Source organism: Oncorhynchus mykiss, chromosome 11 (genome assembly GCF_013265735.2).
Source record: "Oncorhynchus mykiss isolate Arlee chromosome 11, USDA_OmykA_1.1, whole genome shotgun sequence".
Classification (NCBI taxonomy): Eukaryota; Metazoa; Chordata; class Actinopteri; order Salmoniformes; family Salmonidae; genus Oncorhynchus; species Oncorhynchus mykiss.
Window position 1 is genome coordinate 54,213,187 of NC_048575.1, and position 24,006 is coordinate 54,237,192.

Below are 24,006 nucleotides of genomic sequence, written 5' to 3' on the forward strand. Positions count from 1 at the left end.
CAATAGTGAAAGGTACTATGTGTCTTTGTGTTTCTCCAGTTCCCCCAGTGCTGAGAGTTCCTCATGAGGAGTACACAGCAGTCCTGGGCCAGCCAGTGAGCCTGGAGTGTTTGGCAGACGGACAGCCCCAGCCGGAGGTGTCCTGGCAAAGGGAGCGCAGGCCCCTCACAGAGGGGGCACACATACAGCTCTTTGCCAATGGCACCCTGAGGATCGCAGCCACACAACGCAGTGATGCTGGACTGTATACCTGCTCAGCCAAAAACCTCGCTGGCAGGGCCAGCCATGACATGAGGCTTGTCATAATGAGTGAGTGTGATATGAGGTCAATATGACATTTAGGTTTAACCTGACATTAGGAATAACCGTGTCTCATGGTACAGAGTTACTGCTCTGCCAGTAATAAATTGACTCAGTCTTTCTTCTAGTCCCGCCCATGATTCCTGTTGGTCAGCCGGAGTTGTCCGTCATCCAGGGCTTCCAGGCCTTGTTACCCTGTGCGGCTCAGGGTTCACCAGAGCCCAGGGTGTCATGGAAGAAGGATGGTAACATCGTTCCCAGCCTGCCTGGCAAATTCACCGTGCTGCGGTCAGGAGAGCTGATCATTGAGAGGGCAGAGGTCAGAGACACATTTCTGTTTTACATTGCATTATAATGAAGGTGGTTCAGGTGAAGGTCCTGATCAACATTTTCACCCTTGTAGCTAGATGATGGTGGTGTGTTCACCTGTGTGGCCACCAACACAGCAGGCACTGTGAGACAGGACACCCGCCTGTCCGTCAACATGAGACCCGCCTTCAAGGAGTTACCTGCTGACGTGACCATGAACAAAGGTCAAAATCTCAGCTTGTCTTGCCACGCCCAGGGCATCCCTACCCCTGTCATCTCCTGGACCGCTAACAACAGCCCCTATCCAGGTACACCACTGCCCCATGTTCTCTTATGATCGATATGATGTAGTCATAGGTACTGTATATAGTAATAGTAATAATCATATTGATTACTCCAAACATGTCTCTCTCTCGCTCAGTTTCCAGTGTGGTCGAGGCAGGCAGAAGCTCCTTGGTAATAGAGAATGTGACCTTGAGGGATGCAGGAACCTATGTGTGCCTAGCAGAGAACAGTGTGGGCACCATCAGAGCACTCTCATTTGTCCGCATCAGAGGTGAGTACTTTCAACATCTCATGACCTTAAGACTGTTTCTGTTTGTATTAGTATTGTTTTATATTCCTTTGTAGGGGCACAGTGTTCGTAATGGATGTGTTATGGTCATGTCTCCTTAGAACCACCGGTGTTGAAGGGAGAGGCCCACACCTCTCAGACTGTGGCCCAGAGTGGCACTGCCATGCTGGACTGTCCTGTCCATGGAGACCCCAGTCCGGTCCTCCGCTGGGTCCATGACGGCAGACCCCTTCTCCGCTCCCTTCGCCTGCAATCCCTCCATAATGGCTCCTTGGCCATCTACAGCATCACGGTAAACACAACCCTGGACCTGTCCCACCTGTCCAATCAGTCTCCCTCAGAAATCTATTTATCCAGTGTTAGTTTAATTTGAGAGTTCATATCTTGAGAGTAAAAAATGTCTATGAAAACAAAAAGAGAGTAGGCTTACACAAGAAATGAGAGCGGGAGGATGGACCACTGACTGCAGTCAATCTGCACTCCATTTGCAGTCCTGAGTCATGGAACATTGTGTGACCTAACATCAGCGTGCCAGTCTGGCCTAAGTCAGATTTTAGTGAGCTCATTCTAAAAAGCCAACAGTATTATCTAGAGAGGGAGAGAGAGGGAGCTCAGAAATGGATGTTCCCAGGCTCTCTCACTGTTGTGTTCTGTGTCTATAATTATGTTAACTTTTTTAACTCTGTAATTGATGCTGTAATTGTACGGCTTAAACTTTCTGAAAGACAAATGGTTCCCCTTCCTACAGAGTGCTCTAATGTGATACTTCCTCTCTCTGGTGTCATAATGACACTTATTGCAAACAAGCTAATGGAAAAATCTTAAATTCCTGTTAAGAAAATGTCAGCTTTTAAATGCCTCAATAAGGGATGAAAGTTCCATTAAATATCTGAAATAACATAAAAATGATAAAATCACTCCGTAGAATGTAAGGCAAATATGTTTAATTAGAAATGTCACTAAATTACATTATGTAATTTGGAAGAGTGAAAGGATGAGAGTCCTGAACAGCATATCAATCCTCATATTTCAGAAGAACAATGATAACGTGCTTGTGTTAAAAGTGTTTATGCCCTAACATGTATATCTGTCCCCATCTGTGTCAGAGAGAAGATGCAGGGGAGTACCAGTGTGTGGCTGAGAGTGAGGCTGGGGTCGCTGAGAGGACCATTTCTCTCAAAGTACAGAGTGAGTGATGTGGAGCATGAACACAGTCACACAACCTCCATTTCCAAATGCTGGCCTTCATTCAAACAATCCGGAATCAACATACACCTAAGCGGCCCAGGGTACCAAGCTCCCCTTCAGAGTCTGGAGTTTAGGTCACCTGTAGAAAAAAAGGCTGATATGGAGGATGTAATTCTGGGAGAAGTGGAGTAAAGTCCCCCTAATTAGCCATCCAGACTGAATGGTGGAACATGAATGATTGAAATCATCTATATTTGAGTCGCCTATAATATCTGGTGCAGAGAAGGACATTCTGTGTATGTAACCATAACCTCTGTCGCTAACATGGCTTTTCAAGAGAATGAGCCATCTGCAGATAATATCATTTTAATGCCAACTCTTGATATATGTCCCAAACAAAAGCCGCCTTCGAGACAAACTCAGTATCCTTAGCCCAGGTATTAAAAAACAATGTACCATGAAACATTTTCTAAACGTTAATCAGGCTTAAATCCTCTGGGACCCTCGTTCCAAGCCTAGAGGAATATTGGGAGGTCATCTGAATATTTGAAGAACATTTATTGAATGACTCTAATCTTGATTTTTTTCTGTTTCTCTGAGAAATCTCTGAAGAAATCTTCTCCTATTTCTGCCTTTAGTGTCCCTGGATATTCCATATTCAGGAAGGACAGGGGAGAGGGCAGAAGGGGTGGATTTCTTTTGTACATGAAAGATAACTTTAAATGCAATCGTATCATATGGAAACATGTCAATGACCTTGAATGTATGGGGCTGAATGTCTTCCTCTCCTAAAATATGTCTCTCACTTTTATTGGACAACATCTGATATATATATTTTTGATAATCTAAATGCCATGCTTAAAGAATGTGATCATATTAAGGAGATCATCTTCATGGGCGATTTCAATATAAACTGGAAAAACAAAAACTTGCAGGAAAAAAACTCTATTTCAAACTGACTCAAACAATACAAGGTCCAACCAGAGTAACACAGTCATCTCAGACTCAAATGGATTTGGTGTTTACTAACAGACCTAACCAAATTATTAGTCCACTAACTTACTAACTGGCATATCTGACCACAATGTTACATTGGTGGATAGAAAGATCACTAAAAATAGATTTAAGAACCATGTTAATGTGCAACAGTATGATAAAAATATCCCGAAAAGTGAGCAGAGTAACTACGATGCAGCTATAAGTCAAATTGACTGGGCTGATATGTTAAGCAATCCCAAGTCTGGATACAAAACATTTCTGTCAGCCATTGATAAAGTGGATACCTCTTTTACTAGGAAATTTCACGTTAAGCCAAGGAAAGCCTCTCTACCATGGCTCAACGAGGACCTCTGGAGGCAGATGAGAGAGTGGGATCTTTCCTTGAAAAAAGCACTGAAGTCTGGTCAGAATTATGGAAGACATATTTACAGCACTGAGAAATAAGATGATAAGGATTATAAAAAAGCTAAAGCAAAGTTCTTTCTTAGTGATCAATGAAGCAAAAATAAATGGAAAAGTGATTTGGGAAAATTTCAACAAACTAACAGGGAGAGGACCTGAAAAAAACCATCCTAAATTAAAGGTTAATGGGATTCTAATTCAAGACTCCGATTTCATATCCACTACCTTTAACAATGTTTTTGTTGACTTTGTCAGGGAACTGGCTCAAAGATTTTCAAACAAGACCACAGTTCTCACTCCCATAGATAATAAACCAATATTCAGAATTCCTGAAATCTCAGCATCCGCAGTGGACAGTATTATTAGCTTTTCAGGAGCTCTTGAACAAAATATGTATTTGGTCTAGACAATGTATTCCTGAAGAGACACAAATATTCTCTGATTGCCCCTATTGTACATCTAGTTAATCTATCCATCAAATATGGGTTCTTCCCCAATGCTTGGAAGTCTGCTGCAGTGATACCTGTTTAAAATCTGGTGACCAAACACTGGTGGAACATTACTGTCCTATAAGCATTCTTCCAGTGCTATCAAAAGTAGCTGAAAGATGGGTGGCTGAACATCTGACTGATCACCTCATTCGGGGCAACTCCATACATCAAATTAAATTTGGATTCAGAACTAGCCATTCTACCGAAACAGCCAATTACTATACAGTCGTATGAAAAAGTTTGGGCACCCCTGACAATTTCCAGGATTTCCATGTATAAATAATTGGGTGTTTGGATCAGCAATTTCATTTTGATCTATCAAATAACTGATGGACACAGTAATATTTCAGTAGTGAAATTAGGTTTATTGGATTAACAGAAAATGTGCAATATGCATCAAAACAAAATTAGACAGGTGCATAAATTTGGGCACCCCAATAGAAAAATCACATCAATATTTAGTAGAGCCTCCTTCTGCTAAAAATAACAGCCTCTAGACGCTTCCCATAGCCTCTAATCAGTGTCTGGATTCTGGATGAAGGTATTTTGGACCATTCCTCCTTTCAAAACATCTCCAGTTCAATTAGGTTTGATGGTTGCCGAGCATGGACAGCCCGCTTAAAATCATCCCACAGATTCTCAATGATATTCAGGTCTGGGGACTGGGATGGCCATTCCAGAACATTGTACTTGTTCCTCTGCATAAATGTCCGGGTAGATTTTGAGCAGTGTTTTGGGTCGTTGTCTTGTTGAAAGAATCTGCTGATATTGAGTGGAATCCATGCGACCCTCAACTTTAACAAGATTCCCAGTACCAGCCACACAGCCCCACAGCATGATGGAACCCCCACCAAATTTTACTGTGGGTAGCAAGTGTTTTTCTTGGAACGCTGTGTTCTTTTGCTGCCATGCATAACATCCCTTGTTATGACCAAATAACTCAATCTTTGTTTCATCAGTCCACAGCACCTTATTCCAAAATGAAGCTGGCTTGTCCAAATGTGCGTTTGCATACCTCAAGCGACTCTGTGGCGTGTGTGCAGAAAAGGCTTCTTCCGCATCACTCTCCCATACAGCTTCTCCTTGTGCAAAGTGCACTGAATTGTTGAACGATGCACAGTGACACCATCTGCAGCAAGATGATGTTGTAGGTCTTTGGAGGTGGTCTGTGGGCATTCTCACCATCCTTCGCCTTTGCCTCTCCGATATTTTACTTGGCCTGCCACTTCTGGCCTTAACAAGAACTGTGCTAATGGTCTTCCATTTCCTCACTATGTTCCTCACAGTGAACACTGACAGCTTAAATCTCAGCGATAGCTTTTTGTAGCCTTCCTCTAAACCATAATGTTGAACAATCTTTGTGTTCAGGTCATTTGAGAGTTGTTTTGAGGCCCCCATGTTGCCACTCTTCAGAGGAGAGTCAAAGAGAACAACAACTTGCAATTGGCCACCTTAAATACTTTTTCTCATGATTGGATGCACCTGTCTATGAAGTTCAAGGCTTAATGAGCTCACCAAACCAATTGTGTGTTCCAATGAATCAGTGCTAAGTAGTTACAGGTATTCAAATCAACAGAATGACAAGGGTGCCCACATTTTTGAATAGCCTATTTTTCACATCTGATTTAATTTCATACAACTTAGTATTGCTACACTAAAAATCTTTGTCTGGACAATACCCCAGTACTCAGCTTTTATTCGAAAATGAATGGCATGCCACTGTGATCATTTTCTGTGACAGAGTAAATTATTATGCAGCCTCAGAGGGGTGCCCAAACGTTTTCATACGACTGTATTCTGGAGTGCATTAAATCTAAACTGGACATAGGTGGTGAAGTCAGCGCAGTCTTTTTGGATCTTAAAAAGGCCTTTGATACTGTGGATCATGAGGTCCTTCTATTCAAACTATCCTCCCTTAATGTGTCCACTGAAGTTATGAGTTGATGTATTTCTATCTGGCAAACAGAAGTCAAAGGGTTTGTTTGGGGGACACTCAGTCAGACTCTCTTTACTATAACATTGGGGTCCCACAAGGGTCAATATTAGGCCCCCTTCTGTTTACCATCTATATAAATGATCTCACTTGCTTGCCCACAAGTTAACTTGCAGATGTATGCAGACAATACAGTTATGTATGTACACTCAAAAACTAGAAAACTAGTTGTTAACAAGTTAACTGACACTACGGTAGATGTTTCTAAATGGATTACAAATTGTTGCCTGCATTTAAATAAATCGACAAGACTGTATGTACTTCTCTAAGTAATCCATTGATTCTTCCCAACGAGCTGTTCTTGTTAATGGGGAGAATCTGAAAGTTGTGTCAAACTTCAGGTATCTCGGCATCATTTTGGACTCCAACTTGACATTTAAGAAACATGTGAAAAAGATGGTTAACGCGGTCAAGTTTGGATTGTCCAACTTTAGATTTATAAGACCTTCCCTTCCTCTGGAGGCCGCCAAACTATATATGCCCTGATCTTCTCACATCTGAGTTGTTGCCTCACATGCTGGTCATAAGCAGGGGCTACTATTCTGAAACCAATTGAATTACTCTACAAACACTTAAGATTTTTGATGACAAACCAAACAGTTACCACCATTGTCATATAATTTACAAACATAATTTATGTAGTCTGGATAGCTTTAAGCAGTATGTAGATGCAAGCCTTGTCTTTAAGATCCTGCATGTTCTTGTCCCTCCACCCCTATACCGGCATACAGTATAATGCTCAAGGAAAGCACCTCCAGAGTAACAAGGGCCGTAAGAGGGGATTGTGTCCCTTTTCGACACAGTAAAATCGGTCAATCAGTCTTCTCTGTTAGAGCTACAAAATACTGGAATGCAATGCCCATGGACTTGAGGAGCTGCACTGATTATTGTATTTTTAAATTTTTATTGAAAACATAACTCTGAACAGGTTTGGATAGATTTGAGCTATCTGTGGTTCTTCATATGTAAGACGACAGTTGATGGTGTCGTTGTTGTTAGAGTTATATATTATTGGATGTAATGTATTTGTATTTTGTATTGTGGCTGTGCAAAGGCCCTTACCTTTACACAGGCCCAAATGAGCTTTTGGCTAACCCCGGCACATTTACATGGATGTTGCATTATTGTAATATTCATGTTGATTAATGTTGATTGTCCCCTATAAATAAATAAATAAATAAATAAAATAAATCTAATATTCCTACAATTAGATCCTCTCTATCCATTATATCAAAGGAATAAGAAAACACACAATAGTAATTATGGATTGTTTATTTAATTCTCTATATGGATGATCTCCGTCTCCCTCCCTACTCTCCCTCTCCCGCCACAGTCAATGGAGGTTATTCTAACTGGGAGAATTGGGGCCCATGCAGCACTACCTGTGGTCGAGGGAATCAGGAGCGAATCAGGTTATGCAACAATCCAGAGCTGGCCAATGGGGGGAAATCATGTGACGCTCCCAGTAGGGACTCCAGGAGATGTCAGATTGGACTCTGTCCAGGTACGGGTGTTTGAACTGTTCTCCTGTCACTCCAAACGGACGCAGCTGAATTTAACAATTAAATAATGTGTGTACATAGAAGGTATAGTACTACAGCTACTCTTAAATAATGTATAACTTAATACTTATGTCTCTGTCTCTGTTGACTGAAGGGGAGGCCCCTCGTAAGGCCAGGGGGAGTCTGATAGGGGTGGTGAATGATAGGGAGTTTGGGGTGTCGTTCCTGGAGGCTAACATCACAGATAACCCAGAAGACGGCACCAGCACCCTGCAGGCCCACCTGGACAACATCCCTCCTAGTGTGGGTGAGTATGGGAGTGTGAGAGATGTCTTACAGTAACCAGTAGGAGCCTCTCAGAAGCAGATCTAAATGCAATAATCAAGCACTTGCTGTAAAGTTATTTCCCATAATCAAGCACATAGATCCCTCAGCCACTGATCATTGCTGTATCTTGACCTATCACACTTTGCTCAGAGGTATTTCCATAGAGGCTGTGGTCTAACTACTGATGTTTTGCAGGTCCATTGCTACGGGTGTTGGTGTCTGTGTTTGCTCCCATCTACTGGACCACAGTACTGCAGACTGGAGCAGCCAGGAACGGCTACTCCCTGACCCAGGGCCTGTTCAAACAGGAGTCACAGCTGGAGTTTGACACAGGTCAGCACTGAAGAACAGATACAATAACATCCTGTAAATTAACCTGAACTAAGGTTTACTCTACTGTAAATGTAGTCCTATAACAGTAGTTGTCTCTCGTAAGCGGAATTGTCCCTTTAAATCTGTACATTATAAGAGAACCAGCAGAGGGCATAGGTCTCCATGACTGTAGTTTTTTAAAATTATTACTAGGATCTGGTTTCAATGACGGACTCCTTTGGCAACTTCAATAAGAACCCCAAAAAATATGGGGTGGGTCCTCTTCAGACAGATAACTCTCCCAAGTGACTGTTTTATAATGTATCCCAGATGTATTTGAATGTTGTGTTTGTGTTTGTAACCAGGAGAGATCCTTCAGTTGACCCATGTAGCCAGAGGTCTGGACTCAGAGGGGGCTCTCCTAATAGACATTGTCATCAACGGCTTTGTCCCTCTGACATTATCAACCTCCCATCTCAATCTGCAGGTGTGTATTGATTAACACGGTCATCCTAAGGCCAGCTGAAGTCCCTGACTGTGACAAACCATAAAAGTCTTAATTAAATCTCAACATAATCTATCTCTAATATGATGATTCCTTTGTGTCATGCAGGAGTTTGATGAGTCATACGTGCAAACGGGACCAGGGCAGCTGTACTCATGGTCGTCCCAGGCCCACCAGAGAGCAGACGGTCCCATGGTGCTGCGCTGTAACCACTCCATCGTCTACGAGGGCCGAGAGGAGCGTCAGGGGCCACTGCTGCAGCTCATCAAGGTGTCCCAGATGGATGGCATCTACAGCATGTTCACTCTCAGTCTGGACTTCCAGATCACAGCCTCCCTACTCCTACCTGGTCAGTGGAAATATAAGACAGATTACCACAAAGCAGGCTAACACAATACAGACAGTCAGTCAAACACTTGAATTTTAACTGATGTACTGTAGCAAACACATTCATTTTTAAGATGTAATTTTCATTGTTTAAAGTTGTGATACAGTACCATCATCTGCTCATGGATTGAATGTGCTCCTCTGTCTTTAGATGGGGATGGAAAAACATGCCCGGAAGGTTTTGTCCTGGATACAGCCTCTTACTGTACAGGTATGTTTTGTATACCTTTTCCTTCTTCAATTTCTTTGTTGGATCGACCAATGTTATTTTGTAGTTTGCAATTCAATGAACTCATTAATGCATATTACCTTTATAAACTGTATCTGAATGCTTAGATGAGGATGAATGTGCTGCCGAGTCGCCTTGCTCACATTCCTGCAACAATGTGATGGGTGGCTTCTCCTGTGCCTGTCCCTCTGGCTTCACCATCTCCCCAGAAACCAACACATGTCAAGGTCAGCCACAGGAAACACTAACTGAATGCTGCATACTTTATCACACCGTTATACAGTATCTCCTAATTAGATTACGTTACAGTAAGTGATCGGTCTGTAAAGGGATCTGGTATCATGGTGATTTGTATGCTATATTTAGAAGGTAATCTATTTTGAAATGTGTAAAAAAAAAAGAATGTTGGGGGATAAAATGTAAACAGAATCAGTTAGCTAGCACACACACTATTTGTTTCCAGGGTGATATTATCACTGTGAAAGTATACATCCTACTGCTGTATTGCAGACAGTGTTCTTGTGTTTGACCTCACATGTGGTATCTCTCTACAGATATTGATGAATGTGCCCAGGGCTCCCACATGTGCCACTACAACCAGCAGTGTGTGAACACGGTTGGCACATACCGCTGCCAGGCTAAATGTGTCCCAGGCTTCAAGCCCAGCACCATGGGATCCAGCTGTGAAGGCAAGTCTATTCACAACAAATACACTTTTTTGGGGAGGGGGGATTATTTTTCAGTCATCCACTGAATAGAATACATTCTAGTCTCCATCTTATAATAGGGTCCTGACAATAAGGCATATTAGTAACAGAGTTTGACCTGTGGTGTGAGTTTCAGATGTGGATGAGTGCCAGGAGTCGTCTCTCTCCCCGTGTCAGCAGCAGTGTCTGAACACCCTGGGCTCCTTCCGCTGTGTCTGCAACCCTGGCTACCAGCTGTCTGGCCAGCGCTGTCTGGGTCAGTGGACCCTGTGACTCACTGATGAGATTATCAACAGAATCAAATCTTTCATACCAGTATCATATGGAAGCAGCGCGTTAAATTGTGGAATCTCTAACCCTTTGTGTTTGTTTGTATACAGACATCAACGAGTGCAGCAGGAATGTGTGCCCAGCTTACCAGCAGTGCCGCAACACAGAGGGAGGCTACCAGTGTTTCGACAGCTGCCCAGCTGGCATGAGAATGGGAGAGAATGGAGCATGCGTGGGTATGATGCCATTTATACCTCACCCATCTTTTACTTTGAATGTTGTTGCACGCAGGTACAGGTTTGTGGTGTGAGAATGCTGATCCTACCATTACAGTATGCCCTGTGTTTACCAACATTGTGATTCACAGATGTGGACGAATGCCAGGATGGAAGCCACTTGTGCCGTTACAGCCAGATGTGTCAGAACACCATTGGGGGGTACGGCTGTGTCTGCCCCAGAGGTTATCAGTCCCAGGGGGTGGGCCGTCCATGCCTGGGTAAGACACTTCATTTTGGCATAGACATGTATTACTACACTAATCAATATGCTACTGTCCAATAAAATCTTGTTCTAAGAAGTGTCTGAGTCTTGTTTTGCCTTTCAGACATTGATGAGTGCCTACAGATGCCAAGCCCCTGTGCCCACCAGTGCCGTAATATGCCAGGCAGCTTCCGGTGCCTCTGCCCACCAGGCACTGTGTTAACGGGGGATGGGCGCTCTTGTGCTGGTCTAGAGAGAGGACAGGTCTTCTCCAATGGTAGCCGTGTCAGGGCAAGACTGCGCCCACAGCTGGTGTCATCGCTGGGTAGGCCCATTCTCTCTCGGCATCATGGGGTATCTCGCATCACCAGACAGAGCTGCCCCATAGGCTATACCAACAGAGATGGCACATGTGTCGGTGAGTCGTCTCTCCCCCCCCCCCCCCCTTTCTAATTTGATTTGAATGTCTGTAAGCAAAAGCAAGGGAGTTGAGTCTGGTACGTCTTGCTCACCTCATTGTGTCATCGGTTTCTGTACAGATGTGGATGAGTGCTTGCTGAGGAACCCATGCCAACATGAGTGCCGGAACACAATAGGGGGTTTCCAGTGCCTCTGTCCTACAGGCTACCAGCTGTTACCCAACGGCAGGAGCTGCACAGGTATGGAGAAAACGAACAATACACATGAACAATACATAAACCACCCACCACGACTAGGTTTACATTGCCAAGAACACATACAGATACTGAGTTTCCTTTCTGATGCTTGCAGACATTGATGAGTGTGCAGTACAAGGCATCCAGTGTGGACACAACCAGATGTGCTTCAACACTCGTGGAGGATATCAGTGTTTGGAAACGCCCTGCCCTGCATCCTATCAGAAAGGAGGAAGCCCAGGGTATGGAGCTTCAATAAAACAACACTGTGTGTTTGCAATATGTGGTTAGACAGATCGTTTCATGAGTATTTTTGTAATCAAAACAAATCAAATTGTTTTAGTCACATGCACCTAATACAAAAGGTGTAGACCTTACAGTGAAATGCTTACTTACCAGCCCCTAACCAACAATGCAGTACAAATAAGAATAAGAAATAAAAGTAACAGGTAAATAAAAGAGAGGCAGTAAAATAACAATAGAGAGAATATACACAGGGGGGGGTACCGGTACAGAGTCAATGTGCGGGGACACCGGTTACTCAAGGTAATATGTACATGTACAGTGCCTTGCGAAAGTATTCGGCCCCCTTGAACTTTGCGACCTTTTGCCACATTTCAGCCTTCAAACATAAAGATATAAAACTGTATTTTTTTGTGAAGAATCAACAACAAGTGGGACACAATCATGAAGTGGAACGACATTTATTGGATATTTCAAACTTTTTTAACAAATCAAAAACTGAAAAATTGGGCGTGCAAAATTATTCAGCCCCTTTACTTTCAGTGCAGCAAACTCTCTCCAGAAGTTCAGTGAGGATCTCTGAATGATCCAATGTTGACCTAAATGACTAATGATGATAAATACAATCCACCTGTGTGTAATCAAGTCTCCGTATAAATGCACCTGCACTGTGATAGTCTCAGAGGTCCGTTAAAAGCGCAGAGAGCATCATGAAGAACAAGGAACACACCAGGCAGGTCCGAGATACTGTTGTGAAGAAGTTTAAAGCCGGATTTGGATACAAAAAGATTTCCCAAGCTTTAAACATCCCAAGGAGCACTGTGCAAGCGATAATATTGAAATGGAAGGAGTATCAGACCACTGCAAATCTACCAAGACCTGGCCGTCCCTCTAAACTTTCAGCTCATACAAGGAGAAGACTGATCAGAGATGCAGCCAAGAGGCCCATGATCACTCTGGATGAACTGCAGAGATCTACAGCTGAGGTGGGAGACTCTGTCCATAGGACAACAATCAGTCAGTCGTATATTGCACAAATCTGGCCTTTATGGAAGAGTGGCAAGAAGAAAGCCATTTCTTAAAGATATCCATAAAAAGTGTTGTTTAAAGTTTGCCACAAGCCACCTGGGAGACACACCAAACATGTGGAAGAAGGTGCTCTGGTCAGATGAAACCAAAATTGAACTTTTTGGCAACAATGCAAAACGTTATGTTTGGCATAAAAGCAACACAGCTGAACACACCATCCCCACTGTCAAACATGGTGGTGGCAGCATCATGGTTTGGGCCTGCTTTTCTTCAGCAGGGACAGGGAAGATGGTTAAAATTGATGGGAAGATGGATAGAGCCAAATACAGGACCATTCTGGAAGAGAACCTGATGGAGTCTGCAAAAGACCTGAGACTGGGACGGAGATTTGTCTTCCAACAAGACAATGATCCAAAACATAAAGCAAAATCTACAATGGAATGGTTCAAAAATAAACATATCCAGGTGTTAGAATGGCCAAGTCAAAGTCCAGACCTGAATCCAATCGAGAATCTGTGGAAAGAACTGAAAACTGCTGTTCACAAATGCTCTCCATCCAACCTCACTGAGCTCGAGCTGTTTTGCAAGGAGGAATGGGAAACAATTTCAGTCTCTCGATGTGCAAAACTGATAGAGACATACCCCAAGCGACTTACAGCTGTAATCGCAGCAAAAGGTGGCGCTACAAAGTATTAACTTAAGGGGGCTGAATAATTTTGCACGCCCAATTTTTCAGTTTTTGATTTGTTAAAAAAGTTTGAAATATCCAATAAATGTCGTTCCACTTCATGATTGTGTCCGACTTGCTGTTGATTCTTCACAAAAAAATACAGTTTTATATCTTCATGTTTGAAGCCTGAAATGTGGCAAAAGGTCGCAAAGTTCAAGGGGGCCGAATACTTTCGCAAGGCACTGTAGGTCGAGTTATTAAAGTGACTATGCATAAATGCTAACAACAGAGTAGCAGCAGTGTAAAAGGGGGGGGGGGCAATGCAAATAATCCGGGGTAGCCATTTGATTAGATGTTCAAGAGTCTTATGGCTTGGGGGTAGAAGCTGTTTAGAAGCCTCTTGGACCTAGACTTGGCGCTCCGGTACCGCTTGCCATGCGGTAGCAGAGAGAACAGTCTATGACTAGGGTGGCTGGAGTCTTTGACCATTTTTAGGGCCTTCCTATGACACCGCCTGGTAGAGAAGTCCTGGATTGCAAGAAGCTTGGCCCCAGTGATGTAGTGCCTTGCGGCACTGTAGTGCCTTGCGGTCGGAGGGCGAGCAGTTGACATACCAGGTAGTGATGCAACCCGTCAGGATGCTCTTGATGGTGCAGCTGCAGAACCTTTTGAGGATCTGAGGACCCATGCCAAATGTTTTCATTCTTTCTCCTGAGGGGGAATAGGTTTTGTTGTGCCCTCTTCACAACTGCCTTGGTGTGCTTGGAACATGTTAGTTTGTTGGTGATGTGGACACAAAGAATCTTGAAGCTCTCAACCTGCTCCATTACAGCCCCGTCGATGAGAAGGGGGTGTGTGCTCGGTCCTCTTCTTCCTGTAGTCCACAATCATCTCTTTTGTCTTGATCATGTTGAGGGAGAGCTTGTTGTCCTGGCACCACATGGCCAGGTCTCTGACTGTCTCCCTATAGGCTGTCTCGTCGTTGTCGTGATCAGGCCTACCACTGTTGTGTCATCGGCAAACTTAATGATGGTGTTGGAGTAGTGCCTGGCCGTGCAGTCATGAATGAACAGGGAGTACAGGAGGAGACTGAGCATGCACCACTGAGGGTCCCCTGTGTTTATTATTGTGTTTTTATGGATCAAGTCACTGGTGCTTCCTGCTGTAATGTTTGCTTGTAAGCAGGAATCAGGGGAATATAATTATGGTCAGATTTGCCAGATGGAGGGCGAGGGAGAGCTGTGTATGTGTCTGTGTGTGGACTAAAGGTGGTCATGTTGTACTTACCTTAGTTACCTTATCACACCACCATAAAGTAATTGTTGTGCGGTTATGTATGTCGTAAGTCACGATCATTGGTCCCTCTAAACAATCACATGGTTGTGTTGTACATTAGATATAGTATGTCACTGACCTTTGGAGCCTGACGGTATCAGTACCTCTGAAAGTGTAACAGTTGACTCTTCTCTCTCCATGGCAGGACGTGCTACAGACCCTGCTCTCGGGACTGTGGCTCTGGGGGTTCCCCTCTGCTACTGCAGTACAAGCTGTTGACCCTCCCCCTGGGCATCCCAGCCAATCACAACATTGTGCGCCTGTCTGCCTTCTCGGAGGGGGGGGTATTGCAGGAGATAACATCCTTCACCATTCTGGAGCAGGGCAATGAGGGGGGTCCAGGGGTGGGGGCAGAGGGCCAGATGTTTGGCATCAGGGACGAGGCAAGCAGGGGCATCATCTTCACCCTGCGGCCCCTGCAGAGGTCAGGCCTGGTGCGTCTCGGGGTGCAGGCCACCACCCTCTCCACACAGGGCCGCATCACATACCAGAGCATCTTCATCATCTACATCTCCATCTCTAGATACCCCTACTGAGATGAGCGAGCCCCCCCCCCCCCCCCCCCCCCCCCAGCTGGAGGCTGGAACTGACTGTGTGTGCCCCTGAGAACCAACTGACCCCTCCTTCACCAACCTCTGTAGAATCAGGCCCACAGCCTGGAGGCCTGTGAGACAGAGCGTGCTGACCAAGCCAAGAAAGCACTAATAATGAGACAAGGTAAACAGTATTAACACTAAGGATTTCATGGATATTTGGACCCTCTGGTACAGTAAGTAAACTGGATTGAAATGGATCTTAAACTGTGGGGACACAATTTTGCCAAAATCTTTTCTTGTAAAGAAATTTACCTTTTATAAGATTTGTTGGAATCATTACAATGAACACTCCAAATATGGTCCTGTAGCATTAGAATGGCATGTAGTTATTTATATTTTGATAATGCTACAGGTGTGGCAATATTATTTTATCCCAAGTGCTTTTCTATAATTTTTGAAGTCATTGTTGTCACTTGAACCAGCTATAAGGTGCTATTCTGAAGGTACTTGACAGCTTTGTTGAATCAGTAAGGCAAATGGTGTTTGCATTGCAAGAACAAATCGATAAGAAAAGATTGCTTCACCTGGCCTGGACTATTAAAAACTATGGGGGGGGGGGGGGGGTAGGAAGTAGCAAAGACATTGTGCTGAACTAGAACTGTTCATTTGTAAACCAAAATAATACTCAATTAGTATTATACATGAAACACACCCCAAAATCAAAGAGAATTTGAAAGTGGAGAACCACATTCAGTGGGTGTTTGCAGGGGCGGACTGCGACAAGCAATCAGACCTGGCATTTCTAACACACTGGCCAATCTCTAAAGCCCTCACACCGGCCCCCAGTATTAGCCAGATAAGTCATTTTGCACACACAAAAAAACAAGTTAGACCAGCCCACTGGGCTAAAAATGGACCAGCCCATCTGGCATTTACCTGAAATGACAATGGCCAGTTCACCCATGTCACTAAGTTCACATCCACTCCTCTATGAGTTGAAGGGAGCATACATTTCCTGTTATACATTCACCATAACACTGTTATTCCATTGCTCACCCTCTTAGACCATGAATGTATTTTGCAAAAAGGAACATTCATAACTTATATACAGTGATTAAGATATTCTTAACCCGATTTCTGATATCAAACCAAAGTTTTGAACTGTTGTAAATGTAGCCGACACAAAAAAACGTATTGCTCAGAGTGGAAAAAATGGAATCTGTTCCAGATGAATGCACATATAACGATGGTACAACCTGATGCAGAGTGTCTTGAATATTTCCTCTCTGTGTGGCCCACAAGTTATGTAAATATCTCACGGTGGTATGGAATTACAAACATGACATGATGCACTACCAAATTTAGAAATTGCACCTTGTGCATTCTACTATGTCAACTTTCAAGAGTAAGTTTAAAGCCAGGCTGAGTTACTAACAAAAAAAAGAAAACGTTTGGTTGTCGGTTCTGTTCCCTGAACTGGTTCCAAGTCCTGTCTTTAACCTTACAAGCTATTTCATGAAATATGTTACCTAATCATTTTGTAGCCATTAGTTCAGTGGCTCGTTGACAAATTTTATAGAAATTATGCAATTGGTGATTTTGGACCATTGCTGATGGCCTCGACAACCCTCAGCAGCCAATAACCAATACAGTACATATTTCAGTAGGACCTATACTACAATAAACAATTTTGTCCCTGAAACCTAAGAATTGAATACTTCACTAGCTACAGTACCAGTCAAAAGTTTGGACACACCTACTAATTCAAGGGTTTTTCGTTATTTATACTATTTTCTACATTGTAGAATAATAATGAAGACATCAAAACTATGAAACAACCCACATGGAATCATGTAGTAACCCAAAAAAAGTGTTAATCAAATCAAAATATATTTGAGATTTTAGATACTTCAAAGTACCCACCCTTTGCCTTGATGACAGCTTTGAAAACTCTTGGCATTCTCTCAAGCAGCTTCATGAGGAATGCTTTTCCAACAGTCTTAGCACTTGTTGGCTGCTTTTCTTTCACTCTGCGATCCAACTCATCCCAAACCATCTCAATTGGGTTGAGCTCGGGTGATTGTGGAGGCCAGGTCATCTGATGCAGCACTCCATCACTCTCCTTCTTGGTAAAATAGCACTTACATAGCCTGGAGGTGTGTTGGGTCATTGTCCTGTTGAAAAACAAATGATAGTGGGACTAAGTGAATTCTAAAATTCAAGGCACAAAAATCACTAGACAGTGTCACCAGCAAAGCACCCCCACACCATCACACCTCCTACTCCATTCTTCACGGTGGATCCACACATGTGTAGATCATCCGTTTACCTACTCTGCATCTCACAAAGACAAGGCGGTTGGAACCAAAAATCTCAAATTTGGACTTATCAGACCAAAGGACGGATTTCCACCGGTCTAATGTTTCTAGGCCCAAGCAAGTCTCTTCTTATTATTGATGTCCTTTAGTAGTGGTTTCTTTGCAGCAATTCGACCACGACCTCCTCTGAACAATTGTGTCTGTTACTTCAACTCTGTGAAGCATTTTATTTGGGCTGCAGTTACATCTAATGAACTTATCCTCGACAGCAGAAGTAACGATGGGTCTTTCTTTCCTGTGGCTGTCCTCATGAGGGCCAGTTTCATCATAGCGCTTGATGTTTTCTGTATTCCTCTCGTATCTTGTCACAAGACAACTGATTGGCTCAAACGGATTTATAGGGAAAGAAATTCCACAAATGAACTGTTAATTGAAATGCATTCCAGGTGAGACTACCTCATGAAGCTGGTTGGAGAACTTTAAAAGAATCTCAAATAAAAAAATATATTTAATTTGTTTAACACCTTTTTGTTTACTACATGATTCCATATGTGTTATTTCATAGTTTTGATGTCTTCACTATTATCTTACAATTTAAAAAAATATCTAATAATTAAACCTTGAATGAGTAGGTGTCCAAACTTTCGACTGGTACTGTTTGTAAATTGAGGCCCTCATCATCAGGCGGTTTGTTATAATGTTATGATGGAATGCAGTGTATATATGACAGGATTTAAGACGGATTTTATATTTAACAATATGGCATAATATTAGCATTATAATCACCATAAACCAGCAAACGATCCCTTTAGGAATATTATAGATAAATTGTTTGGCACATTTTAGAAAAATGTGGCTAATATTTTACAAAGATTATATATTTTTGAAACTGGGCTAAATTGGTTTTGTTATCTGCATAATTTTAATAAATGTTTTTTTTGTATTATCATTAGACATATTCCACCTATTACAGTTTTGTTCTGATTGCTTAGGCACTCTCTTTGAAACTATAGGCTATTTTTTGCAAAACTCTACACACTAACCACAAAACCCAAAACCTTACACCAAACCAGCAAAACATTGTACATCTCTTGCAAAAGCAAACAATTCTTACAAAACTCTTCAAACTCTTAAAAAAAAAATGTTTTTGCATCAATACAGTACACACAAACCATCATTTGAATAAGCACACTAAGCACCAATTACCCACTGATTGTATAAATGAAAAATACTTGTGACCTTTTCTTTTTTTGTGTGCAGGGCAAAGCAGTTTGCAATAACGTTTTGTCATACATGTAGTAAACACACATACACACAGGTATCCAAAAGTATGGATGTGCATTCCGTACATAACACACTATTGTCTTGACCTAGGCAGCGTGGAAAGTATCGCCTGGAGTGCCTTTTCCAGGCCTGGCATGACCCCTGATCGATGTCTCCACAAGCCTCCTCCATTACCTGTAGAAGGGGTATGCGGTGTTGGGGATGGCGATGATACACCTTCCAACACCATGCAGAGAAAAATTCTTCAATAGGATTCAAGAACGGAGATTATGGTGGGAGATTGAGTGCAATGAAAAGTGGGTGACCAGTGAACCAATTGCGGACCACAGCAGCCCGGTGGAAACTAACATTGTCCCAGATGATAACGTACCTGGCTGCTGTGGCTCCTGGTCATTAGGGATTGGTCTGTTGTGGAGGGTGTCCAGAAATGTGATAATCTGTGCAGTGTTGTATGGGGCTAGGATTGCATGATGGTGAAGGACGCCGTTTTGACTAATAACCTTTGTTATGTTGCCACCACATTGTCACGGGACGTTGATAATGGCACGGTGTCCGATGATATTCCTGCCGCGGCTCCTTGTTTTTGCTTGGTTGAAACCTGCCTCGTCCACAAATATTAGCTCATGATGTACTGCATCTGCTTCTAGCTCCATGACTCTCTGAAAGAGACAAGACAAAACAGTCTGATGCAGTTCTGAGTCTGCAATGATCATATTTACAATGTGGGTCTCCTGCTCTGGGGTGAACAGTCAACCAGTATCTGTTGGAAGAGGTTCTTGCAGTTCTGTAAAAACATTTGAATGGTTTTAGTGATAGATCCTTCTCATGAAAGTTCAGTACATATTACTGTACCAGTAAGACCACAGCACTTAGTTACTTACTTACCGGTTCTCATTTCGAAATATCCGGATGATACCTGCAACACTAGATTTGGTTGAACCTGTTGCCCAGCCTCCCTCATGCTCATCCTATGGTTGACAACATGGTCAACCACAGTCGCTCTGATTTAATCAGTTATTGTTTTCCTGACTTGCCTTCCTCTTCCCCATCCTACTTCACCTATTTCTCCTCCTCCTACTTCTTCACCTTCCCATACCTCTTACGCTCTGTCCAATATTGGCCTCCATTGTTGTCCAAACCAAATGTTTACTGTGGCCTATTTATAGTGCTCAAGTTCTGATTTGTAAGTAAACTCATTATCTAAAAGTTTTCACGTGTCAATGTGGAAAGGCAATTGGTGAAAGTGTAGCAATGTAGAGACCAATGTTTACAGTTTTGCTAGAAGTGTGTTATTAAATTGCAAACTGATGTTGAGTTTAAGCATTTAGAAAAAAAACTGTACTGAAAGAGTACTGTCAGTGTCAGACTAATCCAATCAAAAACATTGCAACTGTTTGGCAGCTATATTGGCAAACATGTACCCTATGTTTAAATCAGCAATAGCTGGTTTTCATTCAATATGGTTCAGTACATTTATCTATATGTGGCCCGATTCAGACTTATTAGGAAATGTACATCTTTCCTACGCATGCCTTTCCTACACACTTCTCAGTTGTTATTCAGACTTACCTTATGCAGGCGTGGCTCTCTGGGCTGAATACATTTTATTCAACTGCTGAAAACCCTCCCACTTGCTAGTCAACAGTTTTTCTCATGGAGTTTTCATTCAATTGAGTTTCCACTACATTTATCTAAAGCCATCCCTTTAAATTGGCATACCGTTAATAACAAAATTCTCAACAGACTCAGAGTATATGGAGAGCATGGTTCAGAATATTAGGGATCAATTTAAGAAAGCCATGTAAATACTAGGGCCAGGACAATACCAGTATCGTGATGCTTGTTCATATCATGGCAAGGAAACAAAACATTAAGTGGATTCATCATTATGTTGTCATCCAGAATCACATTTATTTATTTTCCAAGCTATAGCACACGTGATTTTACATCCAGCAGGTTTTTAAAGGGCCAAAGAGTTTGGTCTGCTTCCTGTTTTCATTTTTGTAATGGAAAAAAAAAAACACTGCGATACTGGTATCATCCTGGCCCAAGTAATTATAAGCATATTCATCTCCTTTTCAGCACCAATTGGTAGACTTAAAAATACTCAATTGTAAACTCAGCAAAAAAAAAAAAAGTCCTCTCACTGTCAACTGTGTTTATTTTCAGCAAACGTAACATCTGTAAATATTTGTATGAACATGAGATTCATCTCCTGCTCATGGACTGCACTAGATTTGCTAGTTCTTGCTGTGAGATGTAACCCCACTCTTCCACCAAGGCACCTGCAAGTTCCCGGACATTTCTAGGGGAATGGCCCTAGCCCTCACCCTCCAACTCAACAGGTCCCAGATGTGCTCAATGGGATTGAGATCTGGGCTATTCGCTGGCCATGGCAGAACACTGACAGTCCTGTCTTGCAGGAAATCATGCACAGAACGAGCAGTATGGATAGTGGCATTATCATGCTGGAGGGTCAAGTCAGGATGAGCCTGCAGGAAGGGTACCACATGAGGGAGGATGTCTTCCCTGTAATGCACAGCGTTGAGATTGCCTGCAATGACAACATGCTCAGTCCGATGATGCTGTGTCACACCGCCCCAGACCATGACGGACCCTCCACCTCCACCCCGCTCCAGAGTACAGGCCTCGGTGTAATGCTCAGTCCTTCGACGATAAACGCAAATCCGACCATCACCCCTGGCGAGACAAAACCGCGACTCGTCAGTGAAGAGCACTTTTTGCCAGTCCTGTCTGGTCCAGCGACAGTGGGTTTGTACCCATAGGCGACGTTGTTGCCGGTGATGTCTGGTGAGGACCTGCCTTACAACAGGCCTGCAAGCCCTCAGTCCAGCCTCTCAGCCTATTGCGGACAGTCGCTCTGCATTTTCACTGGCCACTGATGGAGGGATTGTGCGTTCCTGGTGTAACTCAGGCAGTTGTTGCCATCCTGTACCTGTCCCGCAGGTGTGATGTACCGATTGGGGTGGTTAATTTCTTTACTATCAAATGAGGAGAGACAAACTTATCACACAAGTCAGAGTTATACTTCAACTAAATCTTTAATCACTTATTAATAAGGGAGCAGGTCAATACAACGCACACATATAAAGGGGGCGTACACACACACACACACACACACACACACACACACACACACACACACACACACACACTCAGCAGCTCTAATGGCATAGACAGGGTTGTGAAGCACAAAGAGAGAAAAGGCATACAGTGAGAGATGGAGCGGGACTGTGCTGGGTGATGTGATAAGGCCATTTAAGGCCCGTCTGCTAATCTGGTGGTTCAAGGGCAGGTGGTCAATCCCAGTATACTATAAAAATCAATTGAGTGCTCTACGATAATGATGGCTGGTCATGGCTGGTTGACGATTCACGCTCAGGTGATTCGTTGAGAGCCACGAGACAAAAGTACAAAGGTCTTTTATAGCCAAGATACACCCCTTCCAACCTACATGACGAACAACATATATATTGAATGAGTCACAAGGTTAAGATTTGTATGAAAGATACCTATAATACATAGCAGACAGTATCTGCTGTGTCAACAGTTTTCATTGTGTAGAGACCAGTGTCTGGCCCTGTATAGACCAGAAACATTAACTCATGCTCTAGAATGCTCTTTAGGTTTTATCACCCAAAAGACATCGGAAATCTCCTGTCTGTGTTATCTCCCAGAGGCCCATCCTCAGTACACACACACAATATATAGAATACTCTTGTTGAATAAAACAACCATTTGATGCAATAAAATATTATAACATCATCTTGCAATTTTTCCACCATACATTCCTGTGCAGGTGTTGTTACACGTGGTCTGCCACTGCAAGGACGATCGGCTGTCCGGACTGCCATAACTGTGACCTTAATTGCCTACCGTCTGTAAACTGTTAGTGTCTTAACCTCTCTGGCCAAAAGCCAGTGAAAATGCAGAGCGCCAAATTCAAATAAATTACTATACATAATCAAACTTTCATGAAATCACACATGTAAGATACCAAATTAAAGCTACACGTGTTGTGAATCCAGCCAACATGTCAGATTTCAAAAAGGCTTTTCGGTGAAAACAAACAACGCTATTATCTGAGGGTAGCACCTCCGTAAACAAAGATAGAAAACATATTTCAACCCTGCAGGCGCGACACAAAACGCAGAAATAAAAATATAAATCATGCCTTACCTTTGACGTGCTTCTTTTGTTGGCACTCCAATATGTCCCATAAACATCACAAATGGTCCTTTTGTTCGATTAATTCCGTTGATATATGTATCCAATTTTTTCATTTATTTGGCGCGTAACGCAACTACAAAATATCTACAAAAATTACCTGTAAACTTTGCCAAAGCATTTCAAACAACTTTAGGTCTTTTTTAAAGTAAATAAATTGATAAAGTGAAGACGGGATGATCTGTGTTCAATACAGGAAGAAAACAAACTGACGCTACCTTTCTGGTCTCGCGCCTCTAACAGTATACTTGAAGTGACCCTCGTTTTGAACAGGGCTACTTCTTCATTAAACAAAGGAAAAATCTCAACCAATTTCTAAAGACTGGTGACATCCAGTGGAAGCGGTAGGAACTGCAGGAAGGTCCCTTAGAAATCTGGATTCCCAATGAAATCCCATTGAAAAGAGAGTGAGAAAAAAATTCTGAATGGTTTTTCCTCTGGGTTTCGCCTGCTACATAAGTTATGTTATACTCACAGACATGATTCAAACAGTTTTAGAAACTTCAGAGTGTTTTCTATCCAAATCTACTAATAATATGCATATCTTATCTTCTGGGGATGAGTTGACGTGAAAATACTGCCCCCTGTCACCAAGAAGTTACCGACTGTTACACAGGTGCATGTTCATTAATTGTTTATGGTTCATTGAACAAGCATGTGAAACAGTGTTTAAACCCTTTTACAATGAAGATCTGTGAAGATTTGGATTTTT

The 24,006-nt window shown here is 42.7% G+C and overlaps 1 protein-coding gene across 1 annotated transcript in view; it reads left to right on the plus strand.

The window, feature by feature from the left end:
- The window catches only part of LOC110535063 (hemicentin-1), an 83,302-nt gene extending 66,044 nt beyond the window's left edge, over positions 1-17,258 (plus strand). Inside the window, exons 61-81 of the mRNA XM_036935794.1 lie at positions 40-309; positions 429-619; positions 704-917; positions 1,031-1,165; positions 1,285-1,475; positions 2,290-2,371; positions 7,590-7,760; positions 7,913-8,065; positions 8,281-8,418; positions 8,763-8,884; positions 9,011-9,251; positions 9,441-9,500; positions 9,626-9,745; positions 10,073-10,207; positions 10,362-10,481; positions 10,606-10,731; positions 10,863-10,991; positions 11,100-11,393; positions 11,515-11,634; positions 11,747-11,873; positions 15,054-17,258. Coding sequence (XP_036791689.1) covers positions 40-309; positions 429-619; positions 704-917; positions 1,031-1,165; positions 1,285-1,475; positions 2,290-2,371; positions 7,590-7,760; positions 7,913-8,065; positions 8,281-8,418; positions 8,763-8,884; positions 9,011-9,251; positions 9,441-9,500; positions 9,626-9,745; positions 10,073-10,207; positions 10,362-10,481; positions 10,606-10,731; positions 10,863-10,991; positions 11,100-11,393; positions 11,515-11,634; positions 11,747-11,873; positions 15,054-15,444 — 3,530 coding nt within the window. The 3' untranslated portion in view covers positions 15,445-17,258. The remainder of the gene's footprint in view (positions 1-39; positions 310-428; positions 620-703; positions 918-1,030; positions 1,166-1,284; positions 1,476-2,289; positions 2,372-7,589; positions 7,761-7,912; positions 8,066-8,280; positions 8,419-8,762; positions 8,885-9,010; positions 9,252-9,440; positions 9,501-9,625; positions 9,746-10,072; positions 10,208-10,361; positions 10,482-10,605; positions 10,732-10,862; positions 10,992-11,099; positions 11,394-11,514; positions 11,635-11,746; positions 11,874-15,053) is intronic.
- The last annotated feature ends 6,748 nt before the right edge of the window (positions 17,259-24,006 follow it).